This window comes from Ochotona curzoniae, unplaced genomic scaffold, assembly GCF_017591425.1.
Source record: "Ochotona curzoniae isolate NIBS_2020 unplaced genomic scaffold, NIBS_Ocur_1.0 scaffold_4701, whole genome shotgun sequence".
Taxonomy (NCBI): Eukaryota; Metazoa; Chordata; class Mammalia; order Lagomorpha; family Ochotonidae; genus Ochotona; species Ochotona curzoniae.
The window spans coordinates 78,936,697-78,953,232 of NW_024467122.1; the positions used below are offsets into that span (position 1 = coordinate 78,936,697).

General features: G+C 52.6%; 1 protein-coding gene across 2 annotated transcripts in view; it reads right to left on the minus strand.

The window, feature by feature from the left end:
* The window catches only part of PDE8A (phosphodiesterase 8A), a 131,569-nt gene that overhangs the window by 16,888 nt on the left and 98,145 nt on the right, over positions 1 to 16,536 (minus strand). For both annotated transcript variants that reach the window (XM_040970146.1, XM_040970145.1), the window contains 4 exons: positions 12,619 to 12,707; positions 10,680 to 10,731; positions 10,545 to 10,587; positions 3,783 to 3,860 (listed from right to left, as the gene is read on the minus strand). In XM_040970146.1, coding sequence (XP_040826080.1) covers positions 3,783 to 3,860; positions 10,545 to 10,587; positions 10,680 to 10,731; positions 12,619 to 12,707 — 262 coding nt within the window. The remainder of the gene's footprint in view (positions 1 to 3,782; positions 3,861 to 10,544; positions 10,588 to 10,679; positions 10,732 to 12,618; positions 12,708 to 16,536) is intronic.

Genomic DNA, 16,536 nt, shown 5'->3' on the forward strand with positions numbered 1-16,536 from the left:
TTCAAGGTGAGGACTTTAGCCACTAGGCTACTGCGCCGAGCCCCAAATAAATTAATGTTAAAAAAAATATCCATGACATCTTCATCAGAAGACACAATTAAGATAGCAAGCAATAAACTATTGGCTAAAAAAATATATTTGTGATACATACAGGGTTACTTCAAAAAGTTCCTGGAGCATGGAATTTAAAATTTTAGCATAAAGATATTAAAATATATATGTATATGAGGATTTTCCAGAAATCTCATGGGAAATCTGTATTATGAAAAAAAAAACACATGTATTAAAAAATTTTGGTACCCAAAATAAACATCTTCAAATCCATTTATACATGATCCTTATCTAGACTACGTAAGAAATTGCAGGGGCAAACATATGGCCCAGTGGTGAAGCTGCCCCATTCCACAGTGGAGCACCGGGTTGGGTAGCTGGCTGGGTTAGGCGGTTAAGTTCAACACAGGTCCTGCAGGTCGTGTAAGTGCTGGTTCCAGTAATCAGATCTGCTACAACGAATATGACCTGCACTGAATCTCTGGCTTCTGCCTTCTGCTGTGACTGGGGTTAATGAACCACAAGCAAGCATGAGGGAGTGAACTAATGCATTTCCCTCTCTCTCTCTCTCTCTCTGCCTCTCAACAGATTTCCTATAAATCAATAAAAAAAGTCACCTAATTATAAAAAAAGAAAGATTTGTAGAGTACTTCACAAAAGAGAGCCTCCCTGTGGCCAGTCCGCATGGGACATGCTGCTCAACCTCACCAGTCATATGGAACACTAACAGCCAACATTTGAAAAAGTATTTCTCTGCAAGTCGGTGTTACAGGGAGAAATGGAGAGAGAATTTTCCATGTTCTAGTTCACTCTCGAGATGGCTGCAAAGGCCAGGGCTGACCCTGGTTGAAGCCAGGAGCCAGGAGTCTCATCTGGGTCTCCCATGGAGTACCAGGGCCCCAAGGCCTTGGGCCATCTTCCTCTGTTCCTCTCAGACCACCATCAGGAAGCTGAGTTGGCAGTGGGGCAGCCGGGACTTGAACTGGTACTCACATACAATGCAGGGTCGCAGGTGGTGACTTTACCCACTATGCCATGACACCAGTGCCCAGAACGGCTAACATTTGAAATGCAGGAATTTTCAGAGAGTGGTGGTACCCAGCAATATAGTACAACCCAAGGCGGAGAACAGTCTGCAGCTACCCCGAGCCCTGCAATGCCACTCTCAGATGATGAACACGGGTGTCCACTAAGAGACACGAAGGAACAGTGCTTGGTGGTGGTGATGTCCTGGCAGTGAACGCTGGGTTTGAGCCCTGACTCAACCCTGACTCCAGCACCTTGCCTGCCTTGGGGGCCCTGCCACCAACAAAGGAGACCCAGCCTGAATTCCTGGCTCCTGATTTTGGTCTGTTCCAGAACCAGTAGTTGCACGCTTGGGAAATGAACTGGCAATAACCTAAACAAAACACACGCACAAAAAACCTACATATGCAAAAACACCCCAGGCAGCCTGTTCCTGACAGGCACAAAACAGAACACCACCAAAACCCATCCGTAAGGGGATGGCTAGACAAACCATGGAAATCTTACACTGAACAACAAAAAGGAACAGGCTGGTCCACCTAACAAACATGCTGACATCAGTGAACGCAGCTAGACACAAAAGTGCACATGGTACTCTTCTGAATCTAGGAGGTGTGAGAGGCTGCATTCATTTATGGTGTTAGAAAGCAGGGCAGCCCCTGTGTGTGTGTGTATGTTTCTATTTTGAAGAGTACTTTCCTGAGTGTGTACAACCGTCATTGAACTGAATACTTCTATAGCTCAATTTTAAAGTAGTGATAAAGAGTAGTTAAAAAACAAAAAGGAAAATATTTACTGAGACACGGAAATATATGAAGGAGTGCAAAAATAACTAAGTTATTGGGGTGGGGACTGAGGAGCACGGCATGGCCAGGACTGCACAGGGCTGCAGACTACAGCACCCACAGCCGTGGGGCAGGTGGTGATGGCCGCCCACGCTAAGTGAGCCCCCTCTATTAGGACCCCTCATGGGATGCCCTGTGGAAGGTGCAGCTACCCCCATCTCACAGAGCCACCCCCAGGCTGCAGAGAGCTGACCCAGCCAGGACTTGGACCAAGGTCACTGACCCACAGCCCACACTTTTCCGCTCGCAGCATCCTGCTCCGCTACCCCGGCCTGGCTCCATCCAGCACTGTCCTGCCACAGGCTGTCATCTGCACCATTTAGGCATGGTATCAAGTCACACATGTCTGGCAACTGACTGCACTGTATGACCTTAGCAGATGGCACCTTGGAAAGCTTTCACTTCTCAACCAGCAGCCACTAGCTCTGTAGCCTTGCTGTTTGTCTCCTGACCAAAAAATGAACATAGCTAGCAACAGTGTGTGTCACCACTGTATACACAGATATACAATGCACAATGATATACAATGGGTTTTTTTTGTTTGTTTGTTTGTTCGTTTACTTAAGATTTATTTCTTTGCAAAGCAAGGTTGGAGGAAAACAAAGACCTTCCATTAGCTCATTCATTCCACAAATGGCTACAAAGTCCGGAGCTGGGCCAGGCTGAAGCTGGGAGCCTGGGACTCCATCTGGATCTCCCACGTGGGTGCAGGAGCCCGAGCACTTGGGTCACCTTTTGCTGCTTTCCTGGGTGCCTTAGCAGGAAGCTAGATTGGAAGTGGAGCAGCTGGCACTCAAATCTGCACCCATAGGGAATGCAGGCATTGCAGGTGGTGGCTTGACCCAACAGGCCACAATGCCAGTCCCATAAACAATTCTGATTAACTAAACACACTAGGTCATTCAGCTCATGCACGTACATGATCTTTAACATATTTCAGTTTGAATGTAACCATGTTGGGGGCTGGCACGATGGCTTCATTGGTTAATCCTCCAACTGTAAGTGCTGGCATTCTATAAGGGAGCTGGCTCGTTCCCAGCTGCTCCACTTTCAATCCATCTCCCTGCTCGTGGCCTGGGAGGGCAGTGGAGGATGGTTCAAAGTCTTGGAACACTACATCCACGTGGGAGACCCAGAGGAAACTCCTGGCTCCTGGGTGCAGATCGGCTCAGCTCTGGCTGTGCTGGGCACTTAAGGAGTGAACCAGCAATGGAAGGTCTTTGTCTCTTCCCAATAAAATAAAATCTGAAAGATAAGGAACATAACCGTATTTATTGTCTTATATATAAAACAGTTAAAATGTGTTAAATCAGTTAATAAATACGCCACATATGGTGACTCTGGAAAAAAAACATGTCTTTGAAATACACATAGAATTGGAAGCTCAGGACTTCACGGGTTAAAGCGTGGGTGCCTAGTAAGAGTCTCCCTTCACCCCCAGAAGGCTCACCCCTCCCCAGAAGGTACATTTCCATGGTGAATGGCAGTCCCCAATGCAGTTAAGAACTGCCAATGCGCGGCCCCTGCTACACCAACAGTCACCTGACACGTGCCATCACAGCTTAGAACATCAGTGACGGCATGCAGTCTAGCTGCTGCCCAAGCCGGGGCCCGCTGGGAGCATCCAGGGAGTGACCCAGCACATGGCAGCATGGAGAACGACAACCCATCAACTAGAAAAACAGCCTCATTATTTGAATGGACAGCAGATGGGGACTGCATGTTGCAATGCGGGAGCAGGAACAAGGACCCCCAAGGTCCTGTCCCACGTGGACAGAATGGCCGGGGGGCAGGGTTGGTTCCGGGCAGGCCTCTGGCCAGTGCTCAGGGTGCCGCCGTGCCCTCCTGCCAGTCACTCACCTTCGTTTGTCCGCGAAGCGAGAGCTCGGACGTCCAGGGAGCCTTTCCTCCTGTCTCGGTGCTTGCCCGTCTGGTTATCTGTGGGAACAGTCACCTTATCACCACCTCTTCCAGGTGACTCCAGCAACAAATTAGGAAAGGTTATCAACGTAAGACAAAAGTAAAGAATTAAAACCTCACTGAAGATTTCACAGGACACATGGGAGACTGTGCCACCTGGGGCCTGGGCTGTTTCAGGGTGTCGTGGTGCCCTCACTAACATGGGTGCTGTGAGCTGCAGGTGACCCTGCACATCCCTGGCCTCTACTACAAGTGGCAGAGCGGGGCTCAGGCAAGTCCCCCATCACACTTGCGGGGAACAAGTACAATGTGGGGGAATTCTGGTCTCCAGACATTGCCGCTAAGAGGAATAAACCTTTCCCTTACTTTCTCCTCAATGTCTCCATGAACCCTTCTCTTTGACCTTGCTCCTGCTGACCCTGCTGTCTGTGAGGGGCATAGCTTTATGAGTTCCACAAGGACTATCCTGGAAACTTCTCTACCCCAATCTCCACCCTGGTCATTGGTGACAGCAGAGTAAACTTCCTCATGGATCCCTCCTCTGTGCACCTGCTGGCTGCCACTTATGGTGTTGAGGCTATTGTGGGCCACACCTCATGTCCTCATTCACAGACAGGGAAATTGGGAGGCGGCCATAACACAGTGAGTATTCCGGCTCCAGGTGTCCCACCCCAGAGGCAGCTTCTTGGTGCCTTCTTGGCTTCCTTACCTAGGAGCCCTTCTTCCTCTGCTCCTATGTCCCCAGGGCAGGTCCCCTGGGGGCCCCTCTGCACTGTGGAGGTGCTTCTCTTGTTCCAGCTGGCTGTGCACCTGCTGAGGCCACCCATTGCCTCTTGCTGCCAACTCCGAGGGCCCAAACTGCGATTCTCATCGGAGTCCCCAGATCTCCAGTCCCTCTCTGCACACCCTGCCGTCGGCGGGGCCTGTGCTCCTGGGGGGACGTTCACCTCTCTCACCTCTCAGGATGCCCTCCCGGTCTCCTGCATGACCCTCTTCTCCCTCCAATGGTTCCAAAATTTCCGTCCTTAACTCTGTTCTTCTCCCAGCTGTGACTAACTCCCAGGCGGCCATCTTCCCCAAGACGACCTCTCTTGTGCTCCAGGCCTGAGTGCTCAGATCTTACCTGACCCCCACCCCATGCCCCTCAGGCGCTACCATCAGCTCCTTACCCAGAATGAGCTGCCCGCATCCCAGGTCATGTATGGGGGAGATAAATCACCCCACCTGCCCCACTGCTCAGTCTGACTCATGGGTTCCACCTACCTTCTCAACACTGCTGTACCCATCCTTGCTCTGCCCTGTCCTAGCACGGACACATGTTACCCTCTGGGGTCGTTCACCTTCTCTCTTCAGGTCCCATGAGCCAAGCTTGCTCCCTCAATCTATCTGCAGGCAGCTAGGTGTAAGTGGATATAGCGGTGCTGTCATTTGAGACCCGGCTGGAATTCTGCATCTGTTCCTTCTTTCTGCTCTGATTCATCAACAGACACTTGCAGGCCACTGAACTCTGCCAGGCCCTGGGGTAGCCATTAGTGACGCGAGATGAGTAAGGCGTCATGGTGTGCGGACTGAGAGTGGCAAGTATACGGTGTGCACAGTCCCCTGGGGGGCGGGAGGAGCTGGGGGCAGCTGCAGCCGGGAGGCGGGTGGCTGCGGCCAGAGCAGAAGCAGACTGCACAGGTTGCTGAATGCGTCTGAACAGCCTCCCAGCTCCAGCAGGCCTTGGAGAGCACTGGCCCCAGGCCCCGGAGCACAGCGCAGATCTGTCCTCACGAGAAAGCTCACCTTCTCCAGGTGCACATGAGCCTCTACGCACACATCCTGGGGCTGGGTGCGCTCTGCAGCCCCACGACCAGCCTTTCCTGCCCACATGCCTCTCTGTTTCACTTTGCCAAAGAACCAAGAACCCTGTTCTCTGCTCCCCCTCTGACCTCAGCGACAATGTGGGTTTCTCAAGAGCACAGACACACACAGTCTAGCACCTGGTCGGAGCATCCTGGTTTTGGAGTCAGTGCCTGAACCCCACATGCCACCAGGTTCCACTAGAGGCACTCTTCCTGTCTTGCTTCCTTTCTTTAGGATAGCTGGCCCAAGGCCCAGAGTGCGGGCAGTCTCCTAACACTGCACCACCTCTCCACTGGCTCTTGAGACCTGGTCAGTCCACACCTGGCCCCACTGTCCTTCCACAGGCTCTCATCCACACTTACCATTTCATCTGTGCCACCAGCTGGCCAAGCCAGAAGGCTGGCAGCCATCCTCAAGGCTCATCGGGAGTCCAGCACAGCAAGCTCCTCCCCCTGTGTCTTTGCCTCTAGATGTCCAGGGCCTGGCCCTTCTCACTTACTGGTTCCCATGAGTGTCTAGGCCTTCCCTTGCTGCAGGGCTGAGTCACATGGCCTGCCCCATCCCCACTTGTCTCCTTGTCTCTGCATATGCAGCTTCTCCCTCTGTGTCCTCCAGCTAACCCTGCCTCTCCTCCAGACACCAGATCAGTCCTCAGGACAGGGGATGCACCCCTGTGCACCCCAGTGTAGCAGAGCAAGCACAGCGAATGCAAGTGATCCCTGCCTCCCATCGCACCATGGACCGCTGTGCGTTTCTGTACCCAGAGCACGCACAGGCCAGGGGAAGGGCTGTATGTTGGGATGTCATTGCTTCCTGGATGTCCTGATTCAGTATGTCTTTCCTGTGCCTGGGGAGCCCCCAAGTCCTCCTCTGCATCATGCTCAGGCAGCAATGGAGTTCTAGGTGACCCAGGTCCTGCCAAGTCTGCACTGAAGTGAAGGAGGCAAGTAAGCAAGGGTGGCAAGAAGCTGCTGTGCATGGCAGTGGCAGCAGCCCCCGTCTCTAGGTATCAGCTGGGCCACAGGTACTCAAAACGCACCAGGGATGGCAGTGACCCTCAACCGTACAGCTCCTATGGCACACACAGGGCAGTGGGCACAATGCCCAGCTTCTCATGGCTCCTTTCCCTTTTCCACACTGTCTATTCTTGTCCAATCTGTGAGCTACTCCATTCCCTTGCAATAAACTGCTTTTCTAGCAAAAACTGGTTCTGGGGCCCAGCGCGACAGCGTAGCGGTTGAGGTCCTTGTCCTGAGTGTGCCTAGGATCTCATATCAGTGCCGGTTCTAATCCCGGCTGTTCCACTTCTCATCCAGCTCCCTGCTTGTGGTCTAGGAGGGCAGTCGGGGACGGCCCAAAGCCTTGGGACCCTGCACCTGCGTGGGAGACCCAGAAGAGGCTCCTGGCTTCGGATTGGCTCAGCTCTGGCCACTGTGGCCGCCTGGGGAGTGAGCCATGGGATGAAGATCTTCCTCTCTGTCTCTCCTCTGTGCACATCTGCCTTTCCAATAACATGCTGCCCAGGCAGGTGGCTCACCTGGTGTGTCTGACTCCTGAGAGACCTGCTCCTGACTGCTGACCTGGCACAAGTATCGTTTTGGAGAATCTTACTCACCTAACATCTCCTATGACTGCCACTCACTCTCAGCTCTGCCATTTCCTTCCTGCCCAACTCTAGGTTATCATTTAACTTTGCTGAGCCCTGCTTCCTCCTTCTGTAATAAAACTGTTAACACAAGCCAGTTCACATGAGGGCTGGGACTAGGGGCTGGCCAGGCTGGGCTGGGCTTGGCTGCAGCCCTCAGCAGCGTGAGCTGGAACTGGGGGTGGGCTGGGCCCGGCCAGGCCATAGCACCCATTGGCAAATGCTGAGGTGAGGCGGGCCATGTCAGACCAGGACCCAACCAGCACACGTGAGACCCAGGCGGGGAAAGGGTGAACCTAGTAGAGGGCTGCATGGGGCTCTCATGCTGGACCATCACTTCCACTGCTGAGTGTGAGAGCTGACATGAGAGCAGACCAGGTCGGGCAGGGCTATAACACCTGTTGGCCTCATGTGAGCTGGATCATGGGAAAGCCAAAATGCACAAGCCAGAGTGGGTGTGGGTTGGAAGGGCTTTACAGCAGCATCAGCTGGCAGATGCTGGCACGGGGGAATAATTCTGTCAAGCTAAACTGCAGAACCACCTGGAGAGTGCAAGACCCGGGAGTGGGAGTAGGCCCAATAGGGAAACAGTGGGTATTTCCCTTTTGCGTTGCCACTCCAACAAGACTGGGGCAGGCATGGCTAGACACAGTGGCACCCACCAGCATGTGTGTGGGCTGGATAGTGGGGCTGGCTGTGTTGAATCAGGCTTCAATGCCCATTGACCTGTATGAGAGCTGAATGGGATGTGGGACAGACTGGATCAGCTGGCTGTACATACTGGCAAGCATGGGAACTAGGGCAGGGGGTGGGCCTAGTAGGGGTTATTGGGGTAGCTCCAACAAGGCTGCAGCTCCCACTGGTTTGTGTGAGGGCCAAGTGTGTGCTGGGCAGGATCGGGCTGGGCTGCACCACTAGAGACAGAATTGACACAGCAATTACAACCACCAGCATGTGCATAAGCTGCTTGGGGCAACGGCCTGTGCCGGATCCTGTATCGGCAGGCACACACGAGTCTGGTCTGGGATCACCTCAGATGAAGTTTCTTTGGTGATCCCCTCAACTGAATCACTGGATCTGTGGTCTGAATGTGGAGTGCATGTGTCAGAGCTGGGCCTCCTCAGTGGCTAAGATGGAGCAGTGGACAGCATTCCCAGATGTACAAGGAGGATATGGCAACACATTGGAGCCTGCAGAGGACACCTAGTACCACAACAAATGATGGAGGACAGAACAAATGGATCAACTATCCCAGCCAAGTGTTTGGTGGTGAATACCTGGGGAGACTCTAAGGTGGACTATGTCAGCCAAAGGATTCTGAAGAGGTTTCATCGTGCTTGGAGTGGCAAGCCGGGCAGTAATTCAGAACTGTTGAACTATCAAAACCTCTTGAGCAGGACCCTTGGAGCATGCCCCACACTGGGGACCCTGGGATGGCATTGGTGGCTGTCCTTCATCCTAGGGTATGGCTCCTGTGGTCGGGAGGCTGGGTGTGGCTTCTCCCCTTCCCCCAGAAACAGGAAGAAAAAAAGAGAATGTGGAAATAATGGTCTGTGTCACCTTCTTGTAGCCCCTGACCCCTTTGTACTCTAATCACCTATGGAAAACTATCAAAAATAAAAATAATTATCTTAAAAAAAAAAGAGTGATAGCAGTAACCCTGCTAGGGGCAGGCCTTGACCCTGGACATTACAATGCCCTTAATCCAGAGCCGTGTGCCAGCTCCTGATCTCAGCTCGATGCCCTGGCAGGCAAGCACTGGAAGGCTCAAGTACCTAGGTCCCTGCCACCCTGTGGGAGAGCTGGATGCAGTTCTTAGCTTCTAGTTTTGGCCTGGCCAATCCCTCATTCACTTGGGGATTTGGGAAACGAAGCAGTGGGTGAGAGCCCTGCCTGTCTGTTTCAGCCTCTCAAATAAATAGGAAAGTTCATTTTTCAGTGCAATGAAATTCTGTAGTCCAGGCATATGAAGGAGTCTTGAAAAAGGTCATGAAAAATCCATATTATGAAGGAAACATGCATGGATTTTAAACATTTTTTTGCACTAAAACAAATCTTTTTATCCTAGTTTCCCATGAAAGTCCTCTAGTCCATTACTATAGCTCCTTTCTGGCTGAAGCGCATCTCACAGGCTTAAGCGCACCCATGAGAGCTCCATCTGTTTCACAAGTAAAATCGCATAAAAAATAGCAGCTATGCCTGCTGCACAAGGCTGCTCTCAGGCATGCAGCACAGGCCCCAACAAGCCACCGTAGAAACAGGGCCCTGGCCACACCAGTGTCCATTTGCTGCTTCTACCCTGGGCCCGGGACCTGCCCTCACTGCCCTCCACAGGGCACGCAGGAGCTCCCAACGCAGAATCGGCCTCGTGCGTGTCAGCTCCAGCTCCCCTGACTCCTGCCTCTGTGTGTTCCTGCTTGGTTACTTCTGCCCACCTTCCCTGACCTCCTGGCGGGGCTCCCTCTTTCTTCCTTTCCCTTTTCTCCTCCTCTGGGTTAACCTCAAATTCCACTTCCCTCTGCTACCCCTCGCTGTAGTTCTACATCTGCCTTACACTTGGAGGCTTTGCTGGCCACCAGCAACAGCACCTCCAGTCTGCCTCTCTGTGGAACACAGGAGAGGAATACAGGCCCATTCTGCTGCTGCATGCTGGGACCCCTCAGGTGGCAGCTTCCCCAGACCCTGGTGGGACCCACCTAACCCAGCACTACCTTGCACTGTGCCCTCTCTGGTCCACACCACCATCTACTCTCTCCTCTTTTTGTGATACAGAAAGTGGGCTGGAGCAGGTGGCGAATAGGATGAGTAAGCAACAGATGAGTGAGGGGCACTGGGCGGCTGTCCGCTGTCCGGTAGGCTGCCGTGATGACTGAAGGCACATACGAAGAGCCATGCCACAGGTCTGGTCTGACTCCAGCCCCCTGTCCTGGAAGCTCACATCAGCTCATCAAAGCATCCCTACACCCACGTCACATGAGCTCAGGCCTCAGTTGGGCTGGCTCTTCCCTGAGGCAGAGGCCCACCCAGGGGTGCAGGAAGAATGCCCTGGAGCGCTTGCTCCTTTGATGCTCCCTTGCTCCAAGCCAGGGAAAGGAGTGCTACACCACTGGGCTCTGAAAGCATGGTCTGTCACTGCACCAGGCTGGAAGGGGCTGCTGCCTCTTCTTCCCAAAGCCTCAAGGAGCCCTAAGAGCGAGCATGGGGCACCATACCTGCTGGAGTTTCAGACTGAACAACTTCAGGTATTTTCTCAGCCTAAAAATGAATTTGGAAAGCCATTAGTTCTGAATGTCAGGGCCTTGGGGGGCGGGCGGGGGCGCGTGGGTCCCAGGGTGATCCTCACATACCTTGTTGTTGCCGTTGCACATTCTGATAATGGACACATAGTGTCTAATTTTTCTGTAAGCAGGAAAAAAAAAGGCATTATTTCACTTGTGGCTCTCTAATTTGATAGATAATAGGCAGCTGAGTTTTAGCATAAAAAAGAGTATCTCCTTTTGATAACTCTCCCCTATTCTTTGTGGCCAAGGCCATTAATCAGTGAGGTTGTTGTTGTTTACAAACATCCTTTGGGGTCTCAGTAGGAAAGAAGTGACTTCAGTGAAAACAACTGGCTTGTCAAATCATCATGACAGACTGAGAAATCCCACGTGTGTGGCATGTTAAGCAGCCAAGGGCTTCAAGGCCCCCCAGTACATCTTCCTATTTGCAATCCTTTTGATACTCTGCTCAAGTACCAACGAACCAACCTGTCTGGGTCCCCTGCGGCCACGGCTTCCAGAGCGGGGTCAGCAGCAAGCTGAAAACAAGGCTCTGAAGCCACTGACTGCTCACTTACTCATTGTTCCTTCCATTCATCCATTTTTCCCCCCTTTGATACTCGAATCCCTATACACTCATCACAAAAAATTTGGAAGGGACATAAAAAGGCAAAGAATGAGAACAGAGGGCTCACAGACACTGAGTCCGCAACGCAATGCCAGCTGCTGGCAGGGCCTGGTGGCACAGCACGTGAGCCATGTGGTCAGTACTCCGGTCTGTGGCCAGTTCTGCCATGCACCAGCAGTAGCAGATAGGCCAACAGCTGGGCCTCCCAGACATAGCCACGACACCAACAGGGATGTTGCTGGGACTCGGGAAGTGACCACCAGCAGATGCTAGGGCCTGGCTGGAGGAAGGCTCAGGGAGAAGCAGTGGCCACCCAGGGCCATGGCCCCTCCTCTCTCACGACAGGGACCCTACATGAGGTCTAACCTGCACTTCATACTGCAAGCTTGCTCCTGGTCACTTGCTTTTTCTATGAGCAGCCTTTCTTATGGGTGCATATTTTGTGGTTGGGTTTCTACAATTTCATATTTGTAATTTTCCACTTTTTCTCCCTTAACCTAGAGTCTGAGATAAACCATCTAAAATTTTTAGGCTCCTGATATAGAAATTGACTTCCAGTCTATAGCCAATATCTGAGAATTTCTGTAACTGTTAGTATATTTTTACCTAATTTGCTAGGCTTTTGCTAGAATAAGGCACAGGGTACCAAACTAAAGAGCCAGACTCCCCCAGCCCAGCCAACACACACTGTGATTTGGGTACCAGTCTGAGTGTCCCCCAAGGGCCTATAAGCCTCACGTTCATGGTTAATAGAGTGTTACTACTTAGTAGATTAAGGGGAGAGCTTTGACCCCAGCTGTGCTATCTGAATCTGGGGCTTTAAAAAGTGGCTAGGTGGGGTTCAACTCCTGAAATGCAACAACCCCAAGATCAAATCACTGTGGCTTTACAGAGAGAAGCTGACTGACCCACTGAGAACCAGTGCACATGCTGGCTACCCTTCCCTTCCTCCACACATGTTCCACCACCAGCCACCACCCTCCTCTCCACCAGTGGGCTGCCAGGCCTCGGATGTGAGTCTCTGAAACTTTGAACTGAAACACACCTGCTTCCTTTCACAATAGCTCCTCTTGGGGATCTGGTTTTGATAAAACGCTGGCTAACACAGATGTGTGTCAAGCAGCGTCAAGCGTGGATAGTCTGGTTTTAAGTGTAAGCACTTGAGTCCCTTGTGCATCTACAAGGCTTAAAACACACCCATCCTGACGCTGGGGACATGAGGTGGATGAGGCTGTCAGGAAAGCCCTATACAGAGGGCCATTCCATGATGACACCTGACCTGCCCGTGAGTCTGGCTTGACAAATCCTGTGGGCAGGTCTCGGGAATTCAGAGCAAACTTTGCAGTGATCCTAAGCATGAAATCCAACCAGAACAACTTCTTTTTCCCTCCAACTTACCCTCCCTGTCCAACAACAGGTATTATCTTCACATTTTGTTGTATATTATCTCCATTTTTCTTTTTGGCATAGTGAATTCCTTGCCATTCCTACAAATGCAACACAAGCACCATTACATTTTGTGTTTAAAACATAAATCCAAGAACTTTTTTGTGGTGGTGGTGGTGGTGCGGGGGAATAGTTACTACTGAGCTAAAGCAATTAAGGTTAAAAAAAAAAAAAAGACCTCAGACCCAAACTCAGTTTCAGCTAATCCAACAAGTCTCCGTTAATCTTGGGAGGGACTGCTGATAAAAAATCGGGTCATCACATCCAAGTGCGAGTGGCTGGCTGTATGCTGGCATCACACCGGGTCTGGGGCCCCTCCAGGCACAGATTATTCCTGTGTGTGCTACCTCTGTCCCTCACATGGGAGGGCCCAACTCTCAGGCCTGGGATGGGGAAGAGGCTGCCGTGTGGCCACTACCAAGTGGGCTGCTACCAACTTTTCAGTCTCAATGGCTGGAGACCCCTCTGGGATGAGAAGTCCAGGGAGGGGTGGGGCTGGGGAGAGGGTTGTTCTGCAAGTAGGGTGAGAAGCATGAGATAGAAAACAAATGGGAGCTTTGAGGAGCCAGAACTGCTGGTGGCTTCACTTTCTCCTATGAGCTCTGCGGCCTGGGGGCTACTGGAGGGGGTCTCAGATCACAGATGTGGAAGCGGGAGGGAAAGGCCCCAGACCAGAGTGGTGTGCCCACGTGCAGTGCCCGGGATCTTGCACAAGCACTTGTGTCCCAGACGAATGCAGAGGTAAGGTCCCAAACCTGTACACGTGTCAGAGGACAGGGTCTGGGACTCCGTCAAAGATTGTGGGTCTCTGATGGGCAGGCAGAGCTCCAGGCCAGCATGCCACTTCACCAGAAAACCAGGCTTGGGAATTCCAGCCTGGGAAACCCATGTGCTACCCGGCACAAGGACTGTGGACTGCTCAGGGAGTGGGGTGTGGGGATGTGAGGGAGGGAGGACCACTGAGGGAGTATGTTGCAGGTGAGGAATAACTTGGGAGATTTCCATCAACACGGCCACCGTACTTGCAGGTAAGCAAGGGGGCTGAGACTAAGCGATTTAGAAGCCAGAGGACCATTCTGAGTCAGACTGATGCACTCACCCAGATATGAAACCTGAGTTGGTTGGGCTACTTAGCATCAACCACTGCCGACCATCACCCACCAGTGCTCACAAAAGTTAGGGCTGGGAGCCTACCTGGCAGGACTTGGTCACAGTACCCGCCAGTGAGTATCAGAATAGGGGATGGGTCACATTAGGCTGGGCCATGACACTAACCAGCACACGAGAGAACCAGATCTGGGGGCACCACTTTGTGTGAGATATGCCCACCCCGGGAGAATTACGATTTCCGCTGGTTTGCTTAAGAGGTGGGGTGGTGACGGGCTGAGCTAGGTAGGTATGACCATGGAACCCTCCAACACTCATGGGTGCTGGGATTGAGTATACAGGCCAGGCTGGTCCAGGGTGCAGCACCCACAGGTGCATCCAAGCACAGGCTGTGGGGTGGGCTGGGCCGCAACATTCACGAGTTCATACAAAGACCGGGACAGGGGGTAGATTATACCCGTTAAGGACCTAGCACTCGCTGACATATGTGAGATCTGGGTCTGGGAGTGGGACTGGTGGGAACTTCCCTGGTGGGCATAGCTCCTGTTGGTGAGCACGTGACTCAGGCCTGGGTGTTGGTCAGGTAAGGCAAGCTAGCTCCACCTGTCGGTATGTGTGTGGGTCGGTTCTGGAGAGGGGCAGAATGGGCATGCCCATGCTGAAGTGTGGGTCATGTTTCCACACCTACCAGTTTGCAAAAGATAGAGATGGGAGCAGACTGGGCAGGGCTAGGCTGTAGTACCCACCAATGAGACTTGGAACTAGGGGTGGGCCAGGACAGGTCAGGCTACAGCATTCAATGGTAAGGGCCAAGAAAGGGGATAGGGTATGCTGAGCTGGATCAGAGCAACCACTGGCATGTGCAATGTCTGTGTCTGTGAACAGGCCTGGTTGAGGAGCTAAGGCAAAGCCCTGGCTGGGCTGGGCTTCCCACTGGCTAGCATGAGAGCTGGAATGGAAGCTGAGATCTGGGCTGGACATGATTGTAGTATCCCTTGGCATGTATGTGAACTGGGTCTGGGGTATGCCACACTGGGCTAGACTCCAACACCTGCTAGTGCTTGTGAGAGGCAGGGAGGGTGTAGGACAGGCTGGGCTAGGTCTCGGTATCAGCTAAACCACATGAAATATGTCTGGGTGTGGAACAGGTGTGGTTGGTCTGTAGCACCCGCAGTAAGAACCAGAATAGGTATAGGCCGGTTGGGCAAGGCCACTGTTTGTGCTAGGATAGGAGGTGGACTAAGTCTGGGCCAAGGACCCACAGTGTGTGGTGTGTGCGAGATTTGCCACTGGGAGGAGATTTGATAGAGGAGCTTGGGGGTCTCCTCTGTCAGGATGCAATCCCTGCAGGTGAGTGCTAGAACCAAAGGCTGGGAGCAGCCCAGACCAGGCCAGGTTGCAACACCCACTGGCAGATCCGAGGACCAGGACTAGTTGCAGGACAGGCCAGGTCGGGCTGCAGCACCCACCAGCACATGTGAGACACAGAAGTGGGGGTTGTGAGCCTGGGTAGAGGGGCTGCAGGGGGCTTCCCTGCTGGGTCACTGCTCCCACTGGCAAGCATGAAAAATGGGACTGGAGCAGACCAGACTGGGCAGGGCTATACCACCTGCTGGCTGGAATGTGAACTGGGTTACAGGGAGAGCCAGGCTGGGCTAACTGTGACTGTACCCACTGGTCCATACATAAGCCAAAATAAGTACAGGCTGGTTAGGCTTCGCTGCAGCATCAGCTAGCAGGTGCTGGAACTGGGGGCAAGTCCTGTCAAGCTAGACTGTAGAACCACCTAGAGAAGGCAAGACCTGGGAGTGGGCCCAGCAGGGAAACTCTGGGCACTTCTCTGATGGGATGCAACTCCCAACTGGTGAGCATGAGAACTAGGGCTGGGGCCAGGCCTGGCTGGACAGGTGGTGGCACCTGCTGGTACAAGTGTGGGTTAGATAATGGGTTGTTTGGGTTGAATCAGGCTTCAATGCCCATTGACCTGTATGAGAGCTGAATGGGATGTGGGATAGACTGGATCAGCTGGCTGTACATAGTGGCAAGCATAGGAACCAGGGCAGGGGGTGGGCCTAGTAGGGGTTATTGGGGTCGCTCTGACTAGGCTGCAATTCCCACTGGTTTGTGTGAGGGCCAAGTGTGTGCTGGGCAGGATCGGGCTGGGCTGCACCACTAGAGACAGACTGACACAGCAACTACAACTACCAGTGTGAGTGTAGGCTGATGTGGGTGACAGACAGAGCCAGACTCTGTACTGGCAGGCACACACAAGAGCCAGGTCTGGGATCACCTCAGATGAGGTTTTGTTGGGGATCCCCCCAACTGAATCACTGGACTCAGAACTCCAATCACAGGGAAAATTGTAGGATCTGTGGTCTGAATGTGGAGTGCATGTGTCAGAGCTGGGCCTCCTCAGTGGCTAAGATGGAGCAGTGCACAACATTCCCAGATGCACAAGGAGGATATGGTAGTTTGTTGGGGCCTGCAGAGGACATGCAGTACCATAGCAGAGGAAAGAGGGCAGAACAAATTGGTCAACTTCCCCAGCAAAGCCTTGGTGGCAAATATCTGGGCAAATGGAGACTCTAAGGTGGACTGTGTCCGCCAATGGACTTTAGAAGGATTTCCTCATCTTTGGATCAGTGAGCTTGACAGCATTTCAGAGCTATCAAAACCACTTGAGCAGAACCCTCAGAGCATGCTCCACATCAAGGACCCTGGGATGACATGGGTGGCCGTTCCCCTCCTACAATAGAGGCTGGG